General features: G+C 46.7%; 1 protein-coding gene across 2 annotated transcripts in view; it reads right to left on the bottom strand.

Moving 5' to 3' along the window:
• LOC119384074 (DENN domain-containing protein 2D) overlaps positions 1 to 24372 on the bottom strand; it is a 184981-nt gene that overhangs the window by 55887 nt on the left and 104722 nt on the right. For both annotated transcript variants that reach the window (XM_037652354.2, XM_037652355.2), the window contains exons 11-12: positions 19806 to 19912; positions 10096 to 10273 (exon numbers count right to left, since the gene is read on the bottom strand). In XM_037652354.2, coding sequence (XP_037508282.1) covers positions 10096 to 10273; positions 19806 to 19912 — 285 coding nt within the window. The remainder of the gene's footprint in view (positions 1 to 10095; positions 10274 to 19805; positions 19913 to 24372) is intronic.

The raw sequence follows: 24372 nt of genomic DNA, 5'->3' as shown, positions 1-24372 counted from the left end.
ACGGCTGCTGCGAACCGATTTTCACCCAGCGACGTTTGATACGAACGTACGCTACCGCCCAGGTACGAAGAGGTGCTGTCCGCGCTGTCGCGGAAGACGCGACAAGCACGTGCGAGCACGGGCACGCAAGCGTGGGCATGCGCGCCGCACCGCCAAATCGTCAGAATCACGGTGTAAGAAAAACACGTTTCTTACGGTCAGAATAAACCTTCAGAGGCGCGTCACAGCCTCCAAGATTGTGTGCGCGAATCTTTGAGGCTATGTGCTTCCGTGTGCCTTCGCGTTTAGATTACAGAGGACATTAGCGCCATGTTTTTTTTTTTTTTCTAACTCGTCGACGCGGGCTGCTGTCGCTGTTACTGTGTTTTCACGTGCCTGCCTCGTGCATCAGACATTCTATGAAAGGTGGACGAGAACCGAAAGAAGGCGAGGACGGTCTTGGCGAAGGAGTCAGGCCTCACAATGTCAACATGCGCGACCGTTGATGTCGCACTGGTGCGGGCACGGCCGTAAATCTCCCAGAAAACATCCCCAACACCTCCGTGATAACAAAATCATAATTCAGGACCGTGGTTCTGTAACTTTGTGGCCTTGATTCATCGCGCCAAAGTACTTCTTTTGTTACTTTCGCTTTAGTCGTGCAAAAAGCATGCTAAAATTTCGAAGGGGCTACTGCTGTGGCGGGTCACAACGCACCTGGTTCATTAGTTAAATACGCGCGTACAGGCCGTATATGATGGTGAAGCGCTAAAAGAAACGGGGACTTACGAAGAACACAGGACGCAGCGCTACTAGCAACTGAGTTTATTTTGAATACAACGCCCTCATATATACAAAATGTACGTCATCACTAAAGCCAAAAAAACGTTAACACGTGATCATAAAAGAAATAAACAGGTGAGAGATAAAAACCGCGCATGCACCTCTACCAAGGCAAGAAATGCACTTCATTTTACGTTCTCTCTAAAAAAGCAACTTCACAATCCGATAGCAAAATGGATGGCTGACTAACGCAAGCATTGCCACTCTTTCTTATTTGATAAGCCTCAACGATCTCCCTGACAGTTCGATCGGCGTGCTTGTATGGTATGAATCTATACCAACAACAGTGGTTTTTTCAAAGTCAGGGTTGCATGTGCACTCTTTACAGTGCATTGCTAGATGTGAATACGGTGCCCCCTTCAATGAACTTTCGTGTTCGCGAAGGCGTACATTTACGCATCGGCCAGTTTGTCCGATGTAATGCTTTCCGCATGTAAAAGGGACATCGTATACCACATCCTTTCTGCATTCGACAAACTTTGTTCCATGCCTGATGCCACACCCATGGTTGGTCTCAGTACGTTTTTTGTTTGCCAACCTTTCCACTGCAGGGCATATCTTAGCCAACTTGTTTTTGGCCGAGAAAAGTACACGTACCCCATACTTCGACGCTATCTTCTTTAATCTGTGTGACGTGCTGTGCATGTATGGAACAACGGCTATCTTCGTTCTTGTTCCGCCTTCATCCTCAGTCCCGCCGACCCGTGCCTGTGTCCTCATCTGTTTTATCTGACGGCGATTCTTTTCGCATGCCAAAAGGATGCACTCATCTGGAAAACTAGCTCCTTTTAACCGGTCAACCTGGGTCGAAACACTTTCATCCACCAGATGCTCGCACGATTTAGTAAGCGCTGATTTGATGCATGACGTCGCAACGCCATTCTTCACTAGTCTAGAATGTGCTGAATTATAGTTTAATAGCGGTTTCTTCGTTCTAGGGTGGTACATCCAGCACGTCTTGTCAGGCAGAAATTTAATTAGCAAATCTAGAAACTGAATCTCACATTCTTTTGGTAGCTCAAAGGTGAACGTAAAATGAAAGGAGAACGTAAAAGGAGAACGTAAATGAAGTAGAAAGGAGAACGTAAAATGAAGTGCATTTCTTGCCTTGGTAGAGGTGCATGCGCGGTTTTTATCTCTCACCTGTTTATTTCTTTTATGATCACGTGTTAACGTTTTTTTGGCTTTAGTGATGACGTACATTTTGTATATATGAGGGCGTTGTATTCAAAATAAACTCAGTTGCTAGTAGCGCTGCGTCCTGTGTTCTTCGTAAGTCCCCGTTTCTTTTAGCGCTTCACCATCATGAATCTATACCAACACGCCCAACTGGCAGTTATTCCAGGCCGTATATTTACGAGTAATGGTACGATTGCCGACATCTAAAAACTTAACTGACAATCATTCAGGGTTCTTCCTGACGTTGCTGCGGCCCTGAAAAACAATAAATGAAAATGTACGCCAGCTTTCTTTTGTCGCATGCTAATTTTCCATGCCTTCCGGTGATACGAATTTCGGATGTTACGAATATTTTTGGTCGCCCGGTGAGATTCGTATCACCGGGGTTTCACTGTATATTTATTTCTGGGTTTGCGCTCAGTCTAATTCAGTTGGAAGTGCCGCCCGTCCTGTCGTTGTGTGTTTCTTTCCTTTGTGTTGTGCTCTTTCGCGGCTAAAAGATGTCACTCCCCAATTCTAGTACACTCCAGAGTCACACATTCGACATCGGTGAGCCCACTAGCCCTCTTTCAGTTCCATGGCACACATAGAAGAGCAACTTGGAGGAAGGAGGTAACAGCGCCAAGAGACACCCACAAGAAAAACGACACGAACAACCAAGTGCTGACTGACTGACAACTGGATTTACTGGCAAAATGACATAGCTTATAAATGCCAGAGTGAAGCCTGGCAAATAAAGAGAAATGAGATAACAGCGTGCCAACAAAGTAACGCACAAAACAGCCAGAAGCCTAGCATATTAAAAAATTTGGTAACAAGTGCTTTAGCAACCCTTCTCTTTGACGCTGAATTTTATCTTCTGGATGCGGCTATCAGATTTCAGATTGCAAAAGAAAATTAAAGATTACGTCTTCCCTTGGTTGACTGTTCTGCGTGTTGCGCCTTTGGCCTGCTTAAACCTTGTTACCTCACATAAAAAACAGCGCTAAAAACGGCAGACAAGAGAAAGAAGGACACAGACGGCGGCGCTGACTTACAACAAGATTTATTTGCTAGCACCGCGCAATATATACTTGTACAGTATCTGACAAATATAGGAACAACAAATAAAAAGATAAAAACAGTGAAAACCTATGGAACATAATCATCGCCATGAGCCTCACGTGTGTAAGCATTCTGAAGAAAATCAATTTCTTTTTGTGATAGGGCAATTGAAGGCCTGCTGACACACGCATCGCCCAGCCTAGCCATTTCCGCAGCCTCGTGAATTTCGCGTATCATCTGTTCCCGGTGACGCTTGACCACTGCACAATGCTGGAAATCTTGTTGTAAGTCAGCGCCGCCGTCTGTGTCCTTCTTTCTCTTGTCCGCCGTTTTTAGCGCTGTTTTTTATGTGAAGTATGTCGTACCAACTCGCCCAAGCAACCACTTTAGCTTGTTACCTCATTCCTTTTTATTTTCCGTGCTTCAATCTGGGATTTGTAAGGTGTGTTTTTTTGCCAATAAATCCAGTTGCTAGCCAGTGAATGTGTGTGCACGTCATTTTTCTTGTGGGTGTCTGTTCACGCTGGTACTTGCTTCTTCCATGGTGAACCAACTTGCCCAAAAAGAAGTACTATTGAAGAAGTACAACTGCTGACATAAGCAGGCTAACCAACGCTGTCGTTGAAGTGAGGGCAGCACACGCACTTGCGTCCTTGCCACAGCTACAGTGGTTACAGAGGGGTAGTGGGCCCACTGCACGGAAGCAGCAATGGGGGAGGTGAAGCTGCTGATGTCACCTGTGGTCACAGAAGTTACACTGATCTCGATGGTCATGACATCTGGGCGCAGAACGGCTTACACTCCTGCGCACCACGTGTCACGACCGTCGAGATTAATGCAGCGTCAGTGATCAGTGCTTGCGCCCAAGGAGACATCGGCGGTGTCATGCGTTTCGACGCCAGTGAGCCCACTGCACCTCTTCAAGGCACGCACAGAAGAGAACACTGGTGACGTAAGCGGGGGTGTGCTCTTTTATATGGGCAAGGGAGAAGGAAGGGCACGATTGCACCGGAGCAAGTGCACCCCATGCAAGCCTTGTCCTGTGATGCTGTGTAATCCGGCACACAGCTGCTGCAACGGAAAGGAGGACCGGAAGAGAGCGTGACGCGGGGAGGACATGATGTCAACATGTCAGATATTTTCAATCGTTTAGCGTACTTCAAATTTCACATACCTTAATGTCCACTCTATATACAACCTTCAGCTCAACCCATTCCAGCCCTTTTATATATGTTTTCGGTACGCTTCTGGGAATATTTGAGCAGTTCAAATATTTCAACGAATATTACAGTATTCGAGTTCGCTTCGAAACAAATTTAAATTATTCTAAATTTCGAAGTATTCGAAATGAATGAATAGACATCTCGAAACCACAAAGGTGGTTTCACTGTGGCACAGAAGTGCTATGCCATGAAAACACCTACCCAAGGTAAATCCACACTGCCGCAAAGCCCCACTTCAAGGTTAAATGAACAAATTACCCTCACATGGATTCGTCGTTTTTGAAGTTTAAAAGCCTGTTAACCGGCTTATATGTTCTAATTGTAGTAAATTTTAAAACGTAACATATTTTACAGGTTATCACTTGCATTCTACCGAAAGTCCAATCCTGCTACTATTCAAAGTTGTTTCCACTTCCTTTTGAACCAAAAAGAATGACATTTGCAGATGCCTTGTTTCAATTTTTAAAAATATTGTGCAGGTTAGTTGGCTCATGACAAATATGCGAATTTTTTCTTAATAATATGCGATATACACAATTCGGATTCGATTCGAAATTATTTGACCAAATCCCTATTTTTTTCTTTTTATTACAATACTGCCGGTCTCATCTTCAGACCTTAGGCAGGAGTGGGTACAAGTAAATACAAAAAAATGGTTACAGTAAACACATATGAGGCATTGCGGCAATAACAACAAAACCTCTGTTAGCGAATATATGAAGAGAGATGCCACAACTGAACATCAATAAAAAACATTGAATTAAAATAATAGGAACGAAATAAAAGAATAGAACAAACTCATACAAGCAAAGCAGCAACATATTTAAATAACCAGTGAAAACATGGATGCATAAGCATATGGAAAAAGAAAAAAAAAGGAGTGTCAGGGTTCATGTAAACCTACGTCAGAGCTATGCCTTATGGATTGAAGGGCCTGTAGATAGGATGATAGCGACGGGCATTCCACCACAGTTGAGGGGAGGAAATTCCAATTGGTTGCAGTTCTCGGGAAAAAAGAATGCTGGAACATGTTGGTGTGACTAGAAAATACGGCTACTTTTTTAGTATGACGGGACCAAGTAGGCCGCCGGTGGGCGTCTTTTAGATATGTATCCTTTTTGATACCTAACTGTCCATGATAAAGAAGATAAAAAAGTTTCATTCGCTGAAGTGCTAATTTCTCGAGCTCAGCCGTTTCTAGAGGAGATGTGACCGATGCCTCCCAGCTATACTTGTTAAAGATAAACCTAACTGATTTCCTCTGTATTTTTTCCAATATTGAAATGTTTCTTTTTGTGTATGGATCCCAAGCAGCTGCACAGTATTCCAGGAGTGGCCGAATAAATGTTTTATAGGCTAATAGCTTAACTTCTGGTGGAGACTTACTCAAACGCCTCCTTAAGTATCAGAGTTTTTTCATCGCTTTGCCATGTATGTAGTCAATCTGGTAGTTCCATCTAAGATCGTGAGAGATGATGACTCCCAGATACTTGTAGTTAGTTACTACTGCAAGAGGTTCATTATAAAAACAGTAAGGAAACGTTATAGGGTGCTTTTTGCAACTAAATGTCATTGCCACAGTTTTCGTTTTGTTGATGGTCATTTGCCAGTCTGTGCACCATGTTTTAATTAGGTCCAAAGTTTTATTTAATGTAACCTGGTCATGGAGTGAGGTAATTTCGCGGTATATAATACAAACATCAGCAAAAAGCCTTATTTTAACGGGACTGTTCTGAACGATGTCATTATTGTAAACGAGAAAAAATAGGGGACCAAGAACGGACTTTTGAGGGATACCTGAAAGGACTGAAATGGCGCGCTAAGTTACGTTGTCAATAGCCACGAAGTCTACACGAGAGGTAGGCTTCTATCCAAGCTAGTAATGTGCTGTTCTTGAGTATTGGCTCTAACTTCATTAATAATTTTCGATGAGAGACTCGGTCGAATGTCTTTTTGAAGTCGAGAAATATAATGTCGACCTGGTCATGTCTGTCTAGGGCCGCTGCTAAGTCGTGGACAGTTTCGATGAGCTGGGTTACTGTAGAGCAGTGGTTCTCAAATGGGGGTCTGCGGACCCTAGGGGGTCCATGAAGCCATTTGCGGGGGTCCGCGAAACCCATCCTCGAAAGAAACCACGAAAACAAGATGCGTTTTTTGGCGGCCCACTATGTCCCGTGACAGCGTTTCCTTCTGATTTTGGTATGCATCGCCGCATAACGTTTTCGCATTGCGACGGAGTTGACTTATGTTTCTCTTCTCCATGAGATGGCTGGAAAGATTTTGTTGCAGTTTTTTACGACATATGCACGTGGGCATGCTTTTTCTGGACTTGCATATTTGAAGAGCAAACGTAGCTACAAACAGGTTGACTGTGGATGCAGGCCGCACAACTTAGTGACAAACTGTTGAAATCGAAACCCCTTCCCCCCTTTTCTCTCACTGCAAGGGGTCCCTGATCCCTTCGACCAGTCCACAAGGGGTCCCCGAAACGTCCATGAGTGAGAACCACTGCTGTAGAGTAACCACGGCGAAAGCCATGCTGGAAGGGACTAATTAAGCATTAGTTTTCAAGAAAACTAGAAATATGTTTAAAAATTATGTGCTCTAGTACCTTCGGCGCATGTGCATAATAAGGAAATCGGCCTGTATGATGACGGATTTGACTGTTCACATGGTTGATGGATTCACTTCGAATATGCTTCGAACCTAAAATTTACTATTTGCACCAGCCTAGTTTTCGGCATTCATGTGCCCTGGTGCATTCCTTAGGTGAGCCTTGTGTTTCGCACGCTGCCAAAGCCACGTAAAAAGCGCATGGTTACGATTTGGCGACTCCAATTTAAATTTGACATACCTTAATATCCATTCTATCATATAGAACCTTTAGCTTAACCCATTACAGTCGAACCCACTTATAACGATCCCAGATTTAACGATCTATCCGTTATAACGACCATATTTCGGTGCACTTATGATTTTCCTATGCTACCCATTGAAATTGCGTCCACATATAGCGAGCATTTTTCAAAGCCTCTTACTTTTACATCGAACACTTCAGACACGGTCGGGGTAAAAATATGGCGTATACGAAGCGAAAAAATGTTAAGGTAGGCCTTCTAAAGCATGAGAGGCGCGCGCTCGTGCGTGCCCCGCTCCACTTTACTCATGATGAAGATACCCGAAATCGGCGAGCACCGTAAGCGCTGCTTTCGGACGCTACGAGAGAGGTCACTCACTTTCCAGTCGTTTCTTCAGTGGCAGAATGGCAGTGGGGAATAAAAAAAAAGAAATAAATAGGAGGCAGCATGAAGCCTTGCAGTCAGCTTTAGCACGGAAACCTTTCCTGGTGCCGTTCTCTGCAGCTACGACCGCCTACGATGAACCTATGCCTTGGAACGCAAGAAGCCATAAAATGCAATAAGCGATGATCGCGATAACTTTTCGGCGCTTAAATGTTCACCGCGTCGACGTCACAACGTGCCGCAAAATGTCTAACGGCAGAGACCGGCCGATCAATGATTATGACTTCCGCGCGATTGCGGCAATTCCTTCATGGATAACCATCAGAAGAGAGCAAAGGCGATGTGGCGGCCGGCGATGAACATGCCATGATTTATCGCCGACAACCTTATCACAGTCATCTGCAGCTATCGGCTTGGCTGCATGTGTGGCGTAAACTGTTCGGGGTGACGGCGGTACCAGCAGTACAAGCGCTAGATGCCTTTGCCATTCGCAAGTTTGCCGCCACCGCGCCGTGCGAGAAAGTGCGCGTTGCTTTGTATAAACGAAACTATCTCACTGGTGTTGAGCGGCACGGGCACCGAGAAACGTCGATGCACTTACAGCGAGCATATACAGCGTGTTTTATTAGGCAGCAACCCAAGCGCGTCGCGCCTGTTGTGCAGGACCGTCAGAGCATCGCGGAGACGTACAGTGCGCATTGCGCGTTGCGCAAAATGCTTGCCTTCGCCACGCTGAAAGAGCAGGCCGCTCGCCGCACCCGTGCACGGTCCGAAGTGAAGCGGGCACAAAGAGCGCACAAACGCGCGTACAAATGCAAGCGGCCCGGCACTGATGGCGTGAGCCGAGTAGGCGACGCGCTGCACACAACTAGCCAGGGATGATCGGCTTCACGTGGCAGTACCGCGGTTCAGTGAAATGGTGTCGGTTCACTGCAAAGGCGGTTTAATTCACTCATGCACGCAACGGGCACCACTTCACAATGCGAAGATGCCTAACTTCTCACCGCAGGGGTTGCTAGCACTTTCAATAAAAATGCGCAGAAAAAAAAAAGCGGCGTGGTCGCTAAGTGCATGTTTTTGAGGGAGAGTCCATTTACAACGAACTACTGATATAACGACCAGTTTTCGCGGCACTTTCGAGTTCATTATAAACGGGTTCGACTGTAATACCTTTCATATTTTTTTCAATTTTTATCATAATTTTTGGACAATTCGCACTGGTGCTTGATGGGGTGGTTAGAAGATAGCAAAGAGTGTCACTCTGTGTTTGTGCAAATAATAAATGTTAAGTACTGAGTCCAACGCTTGTGTTGCCTGATCTTGTCCCTCGTCTGTGTTGCGCTGCACATATACCTGTTACCTGTTGCAGTAAAGCTGATAGTTGAGCGAGTTGGTTCACATTCATTGCAAATTTCGGCATACACAAAAGAGAGGGACAAAGTGAGGCAACAAACAAGCACTAAATAGAGGTTTTACTTTCTTGAGGAACTATAAGGAAGTAAACTGACAGGGCCGGGAAAGATGTCGCTTGACAACAAAATTCCCTCAAGGCACAGGAAAGACCGCACATGAAAGTAAGAAACACAAGATGAGTGCTACCTACAAACTAAACTTTATAACAAGTCATATTATTCTGTCAGCACGGAACTAGGAGAGAGCACCATGGCACATGCTTGCTAGAACAGTCTAAAGGCTACACTGTCTCAAAGCATTGCTGAAAAACAGGAAAAGTTGTTAGCCGTATTGCACTGATGAACATGTGTTAAAACTTCTTTCTAACCTTCATTTGAAATGTCATATTTTAGCCGCGAAAGAGCCCATACATAGAGCAAAGAAACGCAGAACAACAGGACGAGTGGCCTTCATTTGCAACGCAGTGCTCCTCGTTAATATAAGTTAATTGAACACAAGTGATAACTTGTATGATAGCTTCAGTCCCTTTTCATTTGTGCTAATTCGTCACAATGGTGTTGTGGAACGGAACCACCCCTTTAACCATCCTCACTCAGGATCCAACCACACCGGTCCACACAGTGCAATCACCTATGCCTGAGCTTAGCTGGTGCTTGCAAGTTTTTTTGCTGTTGTTATTTTGGTTTTTTTGCCACACTAACACTTGTAACCTTTGGCAACTGTCGCCACTGAATGCTGAGTTTTTCAAGCGGCATATGAAGTTGTTTACCTCTTCCGCTCTGTAACTCCTGAATTGCCTTGCAGGTGTATAAATAAAATAGAGCTTCACAAAAGTATTTGAGAATGGTAGCTGGCATGAGATACTGCCTCGACGGGCAGTAACCTTGACAGCTGCTTGCACGTTGTTTAGGCGAACCACGAAAAGGTGTATATTCTGGAGAGCTGTGAAGAGGTGAACTTTTTGCCTCAACAAAATGGTGAGTCATTAAAGTGTCTCAGTCATCAAAACAGTTTTTCAAAGATGGGCTTTTGCAAATCTGATAAAACGAGACAGTAAATATGACCAGATTACTCTGGCAATCCATAGGGTTTACAGCTACAGTGAAAATTACTGAGTGTGGAAAAAGGCAAGAGCTGCACAAGCTGCAGAATGAAACAAAGGGAAGACGCACCGGTCCTGAAAGCAGCTCAAGTGCAGTGTGGGCCATAGAAGCGTGCACCCCGAGCAAGTACGGCTCGGCTGAGGAGCACAGGGCCAGCAGGCTCTTCGGTACCAGACACACCCGCACATGCGGCCACCGAAACGGGTATGTCAGGCACTCCACAGACTCGAGCCAGCTTCGCAGCAGCCTGGTCACACCAGCAAAGCATGCAAGCAACGCCACGTCACTTTTATTAAAGGAATTTCAACATCAAGGTCATAAATGCACAAAAGTCTGCTGGCATCTCTCTGTTGCCTCCCTCACCACTCTTAATCTGGCCGCCAACACGACTTGGGTCCTTGGGTACACTTGCACCGAGACACAGCAGAACCTTCCGGTGGCAAAGACGTGGGAGAGGAGATTCCCCCTCCCCTATATGTCATGTGCACCGCCCCCAAAAGCAACCACTTTCTGCCGGAAGTCAGTGTATATTTTCTCAAGCAAGCTTCCTCACACTTGAAAAGACACTGCTCTGGAAGCACTGGGAGCTCAGCCTGGCTGCACTCACCACACCCGTGCACCCGCAGCCACCAGGATTATTGCCCTGTGGTGAGAAGGGCAGGGATCGCAAAATAACTCCTAAAAGTAATTAAATTACATTACTAATTGATACTTTTAAATATTCTAGCAGATTCGCCAGAAAACTCAGAAAACGCACGAGAGGTCACCGGCTCGTGGTCGTAGGAGACTTGAACGCGCTTCACACAGCCTAGGGATTATGCCATCACCACCAAGAAAGGCACGAGAGTCCCCGACGCTGCTCAGCAGCACGGCTTCATGTTTTGGAATGATCTGCTCCAGCCCACAAGAGTGAGAAACAGCGTCTTGAGAGATACCAACCCTGACCTCACCTTACGCGCGACGTCAAGAAGGTGCGATAGGCCTGTCTCCCCGAGACGCTTGGTTCTGATCACCACATCGTTTAACTCGACGCTGAGTATGAATGTTGACCAACCAAAACTGGCACAGCAGTAATGACAGAATGGAACGCCTTCAGAAACGATGACAACGCAATAGCAAACATTGATGCCTGGCTCACAAAGGTACTGGATACTGCCCAACGGTGCACCAAAGTCATGCAACTTAACGAAGACAACCCCGCAATAGACTCCCACTCAATCCACCTCTGGGAGGCCAGAAGAACCTTACTGAAGAGATGGAAGAGGCAAAAACTAAACAAAACACTCAGGAAGAGAATTTCCTCATTGACAGAACAGCCGCAACAGTATGCTTAACAGCTAGCAAGACACAACTGGCGCGAATTCTGCGATAAGCTTCAGGGTACGCTCAGCACCAAGCAGACGTGGCACCTGCTGCGCGCTCTCCTCGACAAGGGCCCCACCAAGATGCAGCAGCTGCAGCACATCCGTCGATTAGCACACGACTACAATGGCTCGGAGGAAGACCTACTCGGCAGCACATCCGTCGACTAACACACAACTACAATGGCTCGGAGGAAGACCTACTCAACAAACTATGCAACAAGCTCTGCGTTCCTGTCCAATCAGTGACAATCCCACCATAGCCCAAACAAGAGGAAGGCATACCCAACAACGACCTTGACAGGCTCTTCACACCAGCAGAGCTTCAAGCAGCCATTCCTAAGCTCACGAGAAACACGAGTCCAGGCAAATACAGGATAGTCAACGAGCACCTCCGACAGCTACCCAATTTGATTGCTTTCCTACAGTACTACAACGAGTGCTGGAGAAGGGAGAACTTCTGGCTGCGTGAAAGCATTCGGAGGTGATCATGATACCCAAGCTCAACAAGCCCATAGCTGTTGAGAACTTAAGACCAATTTCCCTGACTTCGTGCGTTTGCAAGCTGTTTGAGCATATGATACATGACCGGCTCGTGTCACATCTTGAAGACAATGGGTACTACCCAGACACCATGGTCGGATTCCACCAGCTCCTTTCTACGCAGGACGTCCTCTCACTCCTGAAGGAAGATCTAGTTGACCGCCTGAGCAAGAACAGCAAGTCGTCCGTTCTTGTCAATGATGTCAAGAGTGCCTTTGACAATGTTAGCCATAAAGCCTAACTGCGAAATCTCGAAGATACCAGCAGCGGTTCCAAGATTTATGGCTATGTTCGCAACTTTATCACCGGTTGTATGGCTATGGTGGGGATATCCAACCTACAGAGTACAAAATTTGAGCTGCCACACAGGGGCACACCTCAAGGCCCTGTCGTGTCACTACTGCTCCGCTCCCCTGGCTTCTGGAAAACATACCCGGCCTACGTCACACCATCTACGCAGGCGATAATATGCTGTTGACACGAGACAAGAGCACCAGAGAGCAAGAAAGCTGCCTTCAGAAAGCGGTCGACGCCATTAAGAGCGACCTCAATAGCTGCGGCCTCCATTGTGCACCTGAAAAATCGGAATTACTTGTACTCAAGGCCCGCACACGAGGAAGACCTCCAACCAATGAAGCACCACACCCGTGTGTCACCCTCTACGAGGTCCCAATACCGAATGTCGCCTCGCTTCGAATACTTGGCTTGCACCTGCACCGCGACGGACCAGGGGCCACCACTTTTTCGACTTCAACACACTATTTTCCAACTCCTGCACCTCGTAAGGAGAGTCACCAACTGATGCAGTGGCCTGAAGGAACAAGATACCCAAAGAGTCATGCAAGCTGTTCTAACCAGCCCAATCACCTACGGAACCCTGTACCTCGCTCTCAAGAAATCTGAAGTCGACAAGCTGTATGTGGTCTCATTTGCAAAGCTACGAAGCTCGCCATGTGGCTACCTCCGATGGGCGTCGACCACCAGACTGCCCAGAATGGGGGCACACAACACGTGGCAAGAGGTGGTAGAAGCATAACGGACCAGCCAACTCGAGAGACTGAAAGATCGGTCCTTGTGCCCCTGGGCTATGGGGAGCGCTACATCTGCAAGGCACACCGCAAAGTGAAGATAACGTCATACCTCTGAGAATCATTGAGCATCGCCCTAGGTGCCACATAATATGCATCCCAAGTATCATGGGAAACAACGAATCGCCCGCACCGACACTATCCTCAGGAGACACCAGCACGATCCAGACGCTCGTACAGCAACGCGGCAAAATAACCGGGCGAAAACGCCTACGCCTTAAGCGTGGTCAACACAGGAGGAAATGAGCTGGCATCTGCCACCGTCAGGATGCGGAGCTCCGAGGTGGCAGACCGAGGCGGTGACAAGTGTGCCTGGTGGCACACTTGTCACCGCCCCGTTATAAAGGGGACGCTCATAGCATCCATCCATCCATCCATCCATCCATCCAGAGGCAGCGATTGCCCTCGCCACAACGACAAGTACGGACACGGTCTTCACAGCCTCCCAATCCACTATACGCAATTACACGTGAGCCCGAATCTCCATCAAAGCACTCAAAGCTCTGAGTAAGAGCAGCACTCCGCTTCCTTACACCTCCGCAGTGTGGGTGCCAGGGCATGAGGGGCTCGAGGGAAACGAAGCGGCTCGTGCCGTGGTCCACGGTCACGTCAACCGGGCCTCTTTCACCACCTCGCTCCACCCACGGTTAGCCAGCGCTGCAGCACAAGTGGAGACCGTACCACCGATGTATAATGCCATACGACAGGGATCCGCAACCTGCGGGCCGCATGCGCATCGCCGGGCAGTATTATGTGGCCCCAGGCACGACATCGGATCCTCCCCCCCTCCCTATGTTACTTTGTTTCTAAAGGCGGACATGGCAGTTCTGACCTCAAATGGGATTAGATAGGAAAAAGAAAGATCGCTTCCAGTTGGCAGTGTCCCCCATCTGCACGCTTAGCCAGGTAACGTCTTCACTTTCTCTTTTTGCACAGGTACAAAAAAGAGGGAAGAAGGACTCTGTGTAAATTCTAGGTCAGGGAAGGACCTTCATCCAAGGAAAACGGAAACTAGTGTCCGGCATGCTCACAGACGTTGTCTCGCAGAAGAAACAGTTGCCACTTCCTTTGATGATCCTGACAGTGACATATCAGGTTTTGATAATGACAAGCCCGACATTTGTGAAAGCAATTGGCCAAATGAATTTGTTCAAGTGACAAAAGGCGATTTTGTTCTTGTCAGGTTTAGTAAAAAAGTATGAAATATCTGACATCTATTACACAGTTGAGAGCAGCAACAATGTTGATGTCAGAGTCCAATTGCTGCGAAAGAAGGAAGAGAGCTCAAAGTATTCCTTTCCTCCTCAGAAAGTTGTAGAGACAATAGCGGATATCGTTATGAAGCTGCCGGTGCCAAACTATCAGCGGCACAAAATGTCTGCAAGCCTGCCTCAAGTTTCACGTTGAACTGTCAGCCTATAATGTTTGTTGAAGACATTCGGATCAATGTGTTATGGACGTCCCATTCCTGCCAGGTGATGTCCACCCAAAGAGGGGAAAGTGGTACCTGGTTTTTCTCATCCGAGGAATTTTTTCACAGCTCTTCTCAGAATTTGTGCATCATCTTTCGACTTGTATTATTATCCATAAAACATTGTTTCCTGTTCGAAATAAACAAAACTAAAAATACCTTTGTAAAAGTGTCCTAATCCTACCTACTCTCCCCTAATACGTCTACTGTTCATTTTGAGTTGAATGAATAAAAACATGTACGTATATACATTCAAAAGCATAAAAAAGTATCTTAAATTTGCACTTCTGAACTCAATCTAAAGTCCTCTGCATAATGTTTTGCTTTCTCCTGTGTTCATGCAAGGCGGTACCAGGTGTAATACACCCGTGCTATTGAAACACTCCGAGCCTGAAGGAAAGAAGTGTTGTCATATGCCATGTAATGAACCCGCTATGACCATGTTCAATGATGCACACAGTCGTTTCCAAATCAACCAGTACATTTGTGAGCGCATGCTTTCTTTCTCATACACACCTAACGAGCTGCACACTTTGGCAGAGATAGCTTGATGGTTAGCTAACTGAAGCCACTTGAAAATGCACAAATGTGGGTCTTGCTGCTGTCTATCCATCAAGCTAATGCAAGTCATAGGTGTGTGCCAGCTTTTTGCAAAGCTCTCCCAGACTTTAGCATAAAGCATTAACAGCCATGCTTCTTGCGCTGTGTAGGTACCATGTGCGCCCCAGGGTGACACCACATCCTGGTGCTGCGGTCGTCGGAAATTCTCAAAGCAACGACGCACGCTCACTTTGCTCCCTGTGCCTTTGTGACTGTGACTTACACTCTCGACAATGCAAAGATAGATTAGAAGGTGAGCCTCCGGTCAGCGATCTCTTATGTTGCAATAATCCCTGGTTAAAGCAGTGGCCCATCTGTCCTATGTGAATACTTACCGCCTAGCTCAGCTCTCTGTTATTCTACGCAGTACATATCCTAGAGTAGCAAACATGTGGACATTTATTAACAGCACTGACATAACAGCAAGCTCGCCAGCTCAATCGCAGAAATAACTAGTAACGTGACAAATAACTCCACATAATGCCAATACAACACACACAACCACATAATGCATACAATGTACAGTAGAATCTCGATGATACGAATCCCGCGGGGTCACGAAAAATATTCGTATTAGCCGAAATTCGTATCACCGAAACACATGTAAAACTAGCTAAATTAACAGTCAGAGGCAAACTCATTTTTAGGAACACATAAAAAAACATTTATTTCTTGCAGAAAAAATCTCTAATGTCTTTCTGCTTCTTTTTTTTCGCGAAGTCACTCAGCAGACTTCTTTGAAATCCGTAAAAACGCGTGCACGTGTCGTCGCTGATTTCATCAGCGGCCATAGCACGCCTCAGGACGTCGAGCGCGTGCAGCGTTTCAGCCGCCGGTGGTAGTCCTTCACCATCGCCCTCGTCTATGTTGTCGCCATCATCGCTGGAATCGGCAACCTCGCATGTGGCCTCCTCAACAATATCCTCCACCGTGCGCGCACCACAAGTGGCGAGGTTGTCATCCGCCGTGCAGAAGTCTTCAGCTGTACACCCAGCATCAAGCAGTTCCCAACCCTCAATTGGCTCTTCCTGCTCTGAGGGCACCTCTTCGGAACTCCTGAAGAAGCCGCATTTCGCAAAGCAGTTTGCTATGGTAGTCGGCGTTACTCGATCCCAAGCCATAGCGATAAAATGGATGGCGTCCAGGAGCCTTATCCGCAGGTCGCCTTCGTGTTTTCTGTCAATATTGGCAAGTAGGCGGCGCACAAGAAGGCCCTTGAAATGATGCTTGAGGTTTTTTATTATTCCAGCGTCAAGCGGTTGCAGGTGCGTCGTCGTGTTCGCGGGCAAAAAGATCAGTTTGACGTTTTGAAGCGTTACTTGCCTCGGGTGGGCGGCGCACTGGTCAAGAATCAAAACAATCTTCCGATTCTTGCAGGCCATCCTTCTGTCAAGGAGCGACAGAAATTCTTCGAACAGGGCCGCCGTCATCCACGCCTTTTTGTTTGCGCGATAGACGCACGGCAAATGGCTCTCGCGCTTGAAACACCGAGGCTTTTGGGATTTGCCAATTACCGTCAGCTTAAGTTTCTCCGACCCGTCGGCGTTACAGCACGAAAGCACCGTTATTCGCTCTTTGCTTTTCTTGCCTCCTTGGCACGCTTCGCCTTTTAAGCAAAGGCTCTTCTCAGGCTGAAGGTTAAAAAACAGGCCAGCCTCGTCTGCGTTAAAAACATCACGAGGCTCATACCCAGAGATGAGTGACTGCAGCTTCGCGAGCCAGTCGCTAACAACGGTCTCGTCAGCCTTCTTCGCTTCCCCACAGACGCTTTTGTAAACGAGACCGTGTCTCGTCTTGAAACGGTGCAGCCACCCACCTGAGGCCTGAAATCCGTCGATGCGCAGAGCAAGTGCAATCTCGTCGGCTTTCTCACGCAACACTTTGCCATCGATGTTCACACCAGCTGCAGTAACCTCCTTAAACCAGGTCAGAAGAGCTTCTTCAAGCTTCACGTGTTGGGCTGTCTTCGCTTGCCTCGCGTTGACGTTGAATGAAAGCACAATCTTCATTATTGAGTCCCGCTGTCCAACAATTGTGCTTAATGTTGACGTTGCGAGGCCTAGCTCCTTAGCCAACTCCGTCCGTTTTCTTTTGGGATCCTCATCGACCTTTCGAAGAATGTCCAGTTTCTCCTTAAAGGAGAGGGCTTTCCGCTTGCGAGACATAGCTTGCTGCCACTCGGCAAAAAAGGCACAATCACAACAAAGCAAGAACGCGGGCTCGAGCACAGCAACGACAACCACTCCGTCCGACGGCACGCATAGAAGAAAGAAGCTCCCGCGGGCCGTGCCTCTACTGCCTCTACCTCTCCGGCGTCTCCGCCTGCCGGCCTGCCTCCGCACCAAGAAAAAAAAAAAAAAAACGTGGCCAGCGCCATCTGTAATCTTCAAGAGAAAGCAAAAGGCACACTCCGGCCTCCGATACGCGCAGATTTTGGAGGCTGTCGCGCGCTGCTCGCCGGCGGCGCTGGCAACGTGCCAAACCGGCGGCGCCGCACGCATTCCAGCGCCGTAAGTGCACGCTGCTATCTTCCGCGGCCGTCGGTGGGGCCAACGTTGCGTTGGGTGGGGCGGCGTTTATTCGTATCAAACGACGCGGGTCAAAAATCAGTTCGTAACAACCGTACTCAAGCACGTTGTAAATTAATGGGCCTTGGCCGGGACCACAGAAAAATTCGTATCATCCCGAAATTCGTATTAGCCGTGATCGTATCATCGAGATTCTACTGTAATGCCAATGCGTCACCACAGGAGTCCATGGGAATGAGCCGCAGTATTGCCCCCCATGAGAAATGATCATCCACGGATACGTCAAGCCCCAAAAAGAATGAGCTCCCCCCCTCATGAGCCCGCGCAACCTCGCTCCCGCCAGCTGACACTAGTGGCACCGCCTTGGGAGCACAGCACGAACTTTCACTTGGCGGCAATTAGGCAAACTACAAAGCATGGGCACCATGAGGCGAAAATGACTAAGCACCACCACACCATAAGAATTATGTGCTTTATTCCTGCAGCTTTCATTAGAAACACATGTTTGAAAGCAACACTTCTGGACAACTGCGACTGTGCTTGAAGAATAAAACAGCGTTTAAGACGGGACGAGATGAAGACACAGACAAGACATGGGGCTGATTTTACTAGTTTAGGGCAGTCAGTCCAGAGGTAATCACTGACGATGGGTGGGCTCTTGATTCCACCATTGATGTGTAGGACTGCTAGAAACCTCTGAAGATAGGATGCAACAGGGCGCTGTCACGTAGCACGCTCAGAGACGATGGCTCTAAAGGGGTTGCCTTCTCTGTGTGTCTTCATAGGATAGAACACAGTCTTTGCCAAAGTAGTTAGTCCCATTTCGTCACACAGTTTTGCCGCTTGCGTCCTTACTCTTGCTCCATTGACGGTGGGGAGCTCCTTCAAGTTCTCGGACGGCCTCTTCAGCCCTGCTGTCAGAGATGTGTTTTGGCATCAGCCCAAACCCTCCTTCTTTATCAGACTGGAGAAGCTTCACATCCGCCCTTCGTAGGCTGGCGACGATGGCACTTGACCGTTGTTGGGCCGTCTTAATGTCTTGCAGAAGGCACCAGACTCCCTCCTGGACGACTCAACCAACTTCGTCATTCTTTCGCTCGGCCGACGGTGTTTCTTATTAAACTGCTCAGTGCAAAAATTTAGACACATAACACATAGAAAAGGTGAGGACTGCAGTGGTCCTCGTTTTTTCTATGTGTACCGTGTCTAAAATTTCGCGCTGAGCAGTTTAATAATAGAATACCAACTAGCCCAATCCCACACTTTTCTTCGGTGCTTCTTATGAGGCTAAGCAGCTCAACCTTGTCCAGGCTTGGATGCTCGCAGAATTTTGGTCCTTTTTGTAAACCTTTTCTGCCCCGGCAGGAACTGTGACGTCTCCAAGGATGATGACCTTCTGTCCTGGTGGCATTTGTCGGCAGCCCTTTTTCGGCAGCCAAGGTAGAAGCTGGTGCCACAAGGACTCAGCTGATTGATGGGTTAGGCGAAGATCCTGGAGAAAAAGCTTCTCTCCGGATCCTTTTGGTGCCTGCCCCATGCTTGCTACGTGAAGGCATGCCATGTAGAAGCGGACCTGTCGCCAAGCCTTGGAGCGAAGGATATGGCATAGCCTGTTTGCGTGTCCTACAGATATAGCAAGCCCTCCAAATAGGCGTAGGGCTTCCGGAGGCAAGTAGGAATTGTTCGGAGAAAACGTGAACAGTCTTGCCCTGCAAGACGCTGTGGCAATCAGGCTGATACACATAACAGATGACTATTGGAAGCCACGGAAGAGTAGAGAAGAGCTCGTTGAACTGGAAATGAACTTGAGCAGTGTGCTTGATTGGGCTGATTGGTGCTAGAAGATGAAGAATAAAACAGCACTTAAGACGAGGCGAGACAATCTTAAGACAATCTCGTCCCGTCTTAAGCGCACCAATCAAGCACACTACGACTGTGCTACAATCACTTAGGCAGGTCTGTGCCTGACATGAGTAGCAGGCTTAGGATATGATACTGAGAGCTTTAAACCTAACATGCACTTTGTTAGGGCTCGAGCTTAGCATTAGTAGCTGCTTCAAGAAGGTCGCTAAAGTGTCTTTCGCTAAGTAAGGCGTCTTTCAACAAACAGCCACTCCCACAACTCGCACAAGAGGAAGCACCAAAGAAAAAAATGCGAAAAAGCATCAGTGAGAGACAAGTGGCCCACCTGCTGTCTTCCGAGACGAGGATAATCCTCCTCTCAAGGATGAGTGATGACACAATCCTCATTAGCACGGGCGGCTCCAGCATTGCAAGCAATGGTGTCAGCTGTGCCTGGATAACAAAGATGGCATTGAAGACAACCACTTTTCTAGTTATCTCTGTATGTCGGACGCATCTTACGAGGCAATACACACTTGTGGCAACCTTATCTGTGACTGCCAGTGGCAGATGTTTGGAGAAAGTGGGAAGTCAGCTGTTTCCACTTCAAAAATGCCTGCCCACTGGCCTGTTAAAGAAGTGAGAACCCTGTGAATTTGGAGAATTTCTGCTCCATCTACAATGCTTTGACTTGATGGATCGCTGGTACACAGTTATGTCAACTACGCAGGACATAAAATGTCAGAGAAAATTATCCTATTAGCTGTTTTGTAAAAACTAAATACATATACCATGCATGTCTGTTCACTTTTCTTTGAACTGCATTCAGCAATTTTTATTATGTTGCTTTTGCTGTACCCCCTCGCTATCCTTTGTAAGAATGTCATTAGGCTATAAAAAAGCACAAGCTTTTCACAAGACATTAAGACTGGTGGCTGACACTACTTGTCAGTAGAGCTGTGCGAATAGCAAAATTTTGGGTGCGAAGCGAATTCGAATAATAAAGATTGAGTGCGAATCGAATCGAATAATTTTCGAATAATTTTCGAATATTTCTTGAACATTTTTCGAATAATTCGAAGTGAAATTACAGAAAAAGTTGCAGAGAATCCCTAAGTATGTTCTTGTGAGATAGCAACATGAAAGTGTTTCTTTTCGCTAGGTTGATGAAGCGCTGGTGAGGCCATATTTTATAGTTGTGTTTCTTATCAAGAATGAGGCAATGTAGAGGCCGAATTGTATTTGGTGCAACCAAAGTGTTGCCGACAACACTTTACACGTGATAGGCAGAGATGCCATTTCCTCAGCCTCTCCTCCTCTTTCAACTTCTGTGGAAGTCCAACTGATGAGGCGGACAAGGGTGTGCTCCCTTCAAGTCCTGAGTTCCAAATCTGCCTCATAGACGTCGATATATAAGAACATCTGAAATTTTGGATGCTAAAAAGCTTCGGCGTCTGATTTTTCCGACTTCCTGCCAAAATTTCAGGTCCAAAACAGCATTAATTGAGCCCCCAACTCTGCCACATCTGTCATCTCCATATTGGAACCAGCGTTTTCTTGAGTTAATAAATTTGCGACCGAAGCGGAGTTTGAAAGGCAGCTTTGCCGCAATACGGGGATGTGATGAGGTGAAGCATATTGAAAATCTAGGGACCACTTTCAAACGGACGTTGACTGTCTCTTGGCTAAGTTCGACCGTAACGGAGCTTGAAAGGCAGCTTTGCCGCAATACGGGGGTGTGAGGAGGTGAAGCATATTGAAAATCTAGGGACCACTTCGAATCGGATGTTGACTGTTTCTTGCCCAAGTTCGACCGTAACTGAGCTTAAAAGGCGGCTTTGCCGCGATACGAGGGTTTGATGAGGTGAAGCATATTGAAAATCTAGGGACCACTTCCAATCGGACTTTGTCTCTTGGCTAAGTTCGACCGTAACGGAGCTTGAAAGGCAGCTTCGCCGCAATACGAGAGTGTAATGAGGCGAAGCATATTGAAAATCTGAAGGGGTCACTTTCAACCGGACGTTGACTGCATTTGTCTTTGGGAAGTTCGAATAGTTCGAATAGTAAAATTCCAGTGCGAATCGAATCGAATAGCAAACACTATTCGAAAAATATTCGAAATTTCGAATATTCGCACACCCCTACTTGTCAGCCATGTCAACAACTGCGTATACGCATTAGCCCTTAGAGAGTGGCAGCAGCCCACCCCCGTACATGCTAGACACAAATGAAGTTTGAGAATACATTTTTCTTGATGAAAAGCCACCAGAGCAAGGTTTTGGTGCAGCACAATAATTAAAACTGAGATTTACGCACAGTGCAAGCTGATAACAACATCCGTCGCACTGAAGTGAGCTCACACAGCAAGGGTCATTTTGGCCAGTTATATCTGGTAAACAAAGCAAATGAGGACATATGATATTAAAACCATGTGTTTACTGACATAAGCGGTCTTCGATAAAAAAATTGTCGTCAAAATTGAGACCAGAGGTTTTTTTAACACGAAAGTGTTTTATGCCGGGGTCCACCACGGCTCCACTGACGTATTTCCGTCACGAATATGATGTTGTAAAATATAAAGACTAACAGTGGGCAAAGAAAAAAACCAGAAGAAAAAGTTCTGTCACCGGGAATCAAACTTACGACCCCTCGCTCCGCAGCGCGAAACGATTCGGCCACGGACGGCACGTTCTTCTCAATGCTAACGGCAAGCTATTTATATACACCATTTCCCGGTGGCTATACTCAGAGATCTGTGTTACAGCGTGTTTTCGTTATCACTAGCGAGATGGCACGAAGGGCTCCAAGAGCGCGCTTGAAAGGTCGTCACCGCTGCGACGAGCGCCCGCGTCTACAGGGCATGGTCGCTTGTGCGTGCAATTATCTCGGGATCGCGGTGGTTTGTACTTCTCATGTTGAGAGCATGAAGGTCACTTGGCTCACTGCAGTGGCCGCTTTTGTGAAAGGAGCGCGGTGCTCACGCAGAATTAAGTGACAAATGTGACAGTTAGTTCGCTCTCATCCTGTGTATGTTCGTTCTGTGCGTCCTTTCTGCTTGAACAGCGCGTTGCAAGTTTCGAGCTGCTTGCCGTTCTTCGCGTGACATTACAATTTGTTGCTGTAGCATTCATTCCTTTGCCCTTGGGGCGAAAGAATGCGCAGCAAACGCTCAACTACGTCTGTGAAGACACGTTTCACTTTCGTGTTATACCGATTCCTATGGCAGAGGGATCAGCCATGTTTTTTTTTTTGTTTCTTGAAAATGAGCTTTTTGAAAAAACTCATCTCTTTAACTATTTTTTTTCTTTTTTTTTTCACTGCCCGTAGAAAAATGATCTTCCGTATATATGTTGCAAAGGCTCTTTTCTATATTTGACATTGTTTTGAAGTTTCTGTTTAAAATAGGAAAGGTGCCAAGGCGCCTGAAACTTAGCACACTTTTTTTATTTGGGCTGTGTTTGCCATTTTTTCACATTTTCTTCCTTTTGAGAACGGCATAAAAAAAGCATGGATGTAATTCACAGTAATATGTATTAAAACCTGCAAAAAATGTTTCGGCACACCATTTATAGTTCGTGTTAAATTCGGCCGTGAAATCCGAAATCATTGCAGTGATCAAAAACAGGAGGCCCGTGCCACCACCTTCAAATATTTTTTTCACGCTGGGAGTGTTTCTTCGAAATAAAATTTTCGATTCCATGCACTTTGAATGTGCCCACACAACATATAAAAAACCCAGGCAAAACAAAAATATCGACCGGACAGGCATGTTCAATCTCTCGTGGAATCACCCCAATGTGCTCAGAGATGGAGTTATTTGCTGCTTCAATGTGCTCCAATATGTAAATTTTGCTGCTCCAAAAATTGCTCCATATCAGGAGTCCTCGGTAGCATCACTGCTTGCAGGAGCACTGCGATGCACTGAAAGTGGCTGGCAGTGGCATTTTTGATACACGCTTAATATAGTGCTGTACTTTTGTGTGGCATTTGTAAATGGCATTACTACTGTTTTGAGTAGACAACAATTCCACATACCCATTTTTTGTGTATCTGGGTGTGACTGCATAAGAATTTAAAGCCTTACTTGTGCAACTGGAAAAGGGGGAATAAACTAGCACCAGTGCTTGGTGCTAGTTTATTCTTCCTGTTCACGCTGCGTTTTCTTGGGCCTCCTCCTATCGTCGTTTCTTTTGCCCACACGTCCCTTTGTCTCCTACTTTTTTCTGTTGCCTTGCGAGCATTTCCTGACTAAACATCCTGCATTTCTGGTGCATTTCTATGCTATGGTATGTTTTTAAGGGTAAGCCCTATCCGTCCCATGCATATTTGGCCATTTTGGCCAGGCTTCAATCCTAATTATTTCAGAATTTTGGCTCTTGCGATACTGTGATAATTAAACGAAAGAACAACATCCACTGGCACAATCCTCAAGACTCTGAAGCCTAAACAAAGACAGCAGAGACTCTGTGACACAATTCTCATTATCACAACCCGTGCACAGCACAGTTTGAACACGCAGTTCAGTCTAACTGCATCACAAGTAATATTCATGTCCATTAGAGCATACCCGTTGTCACCCTGCACACGATTCGCCTCGAAGGACGCTGAAAAGGCTGGAGGTTCAACGATGAAGAGCTTGCTGGTTGAGCGTTCAGCCCCTCGGTACGTCGCCGCCATTTATTCACATTTACAAGAGAACGGTATTGGTCGCCACTAAACTTACACATGCTGAAGACCTTCTTTACCCTCTGCATCTCCACTTATCGACAGGCACGGCTAGGAGCTGAAAGTGTTCGAACAGACACCCTCTGAAGAACAAGTGCGAATAAAAAGGTGCACAGCGTCTTCGGACTGCCTTAGAAGTCACCAGACAATTTCCTACACACAGCTGACTCCAGGCAAGCATTTTGGCT

Source organism: Rhipicephalus sanguineus, chromosome 2, assembly GCF_013339695.2.
Source record: "Rhipicephalus sanguineus isolate Rsan-2018 chromosome 2, BIME_Rsan_1.4, whole genome shotgun sequence".
Taxonomy (NCBI): Eukaryota; Metazoa; Arthropoda; class Arachnida; order Ixodida; family Ixodidae; genus Rhipicephalus; species Rhipicephalus sanguineus.
The sequence above is the reverse complement of the archived record's forward strand: the minus strand, read 5'-3'. Positions and strand labels throughout refer to the sequence as shown.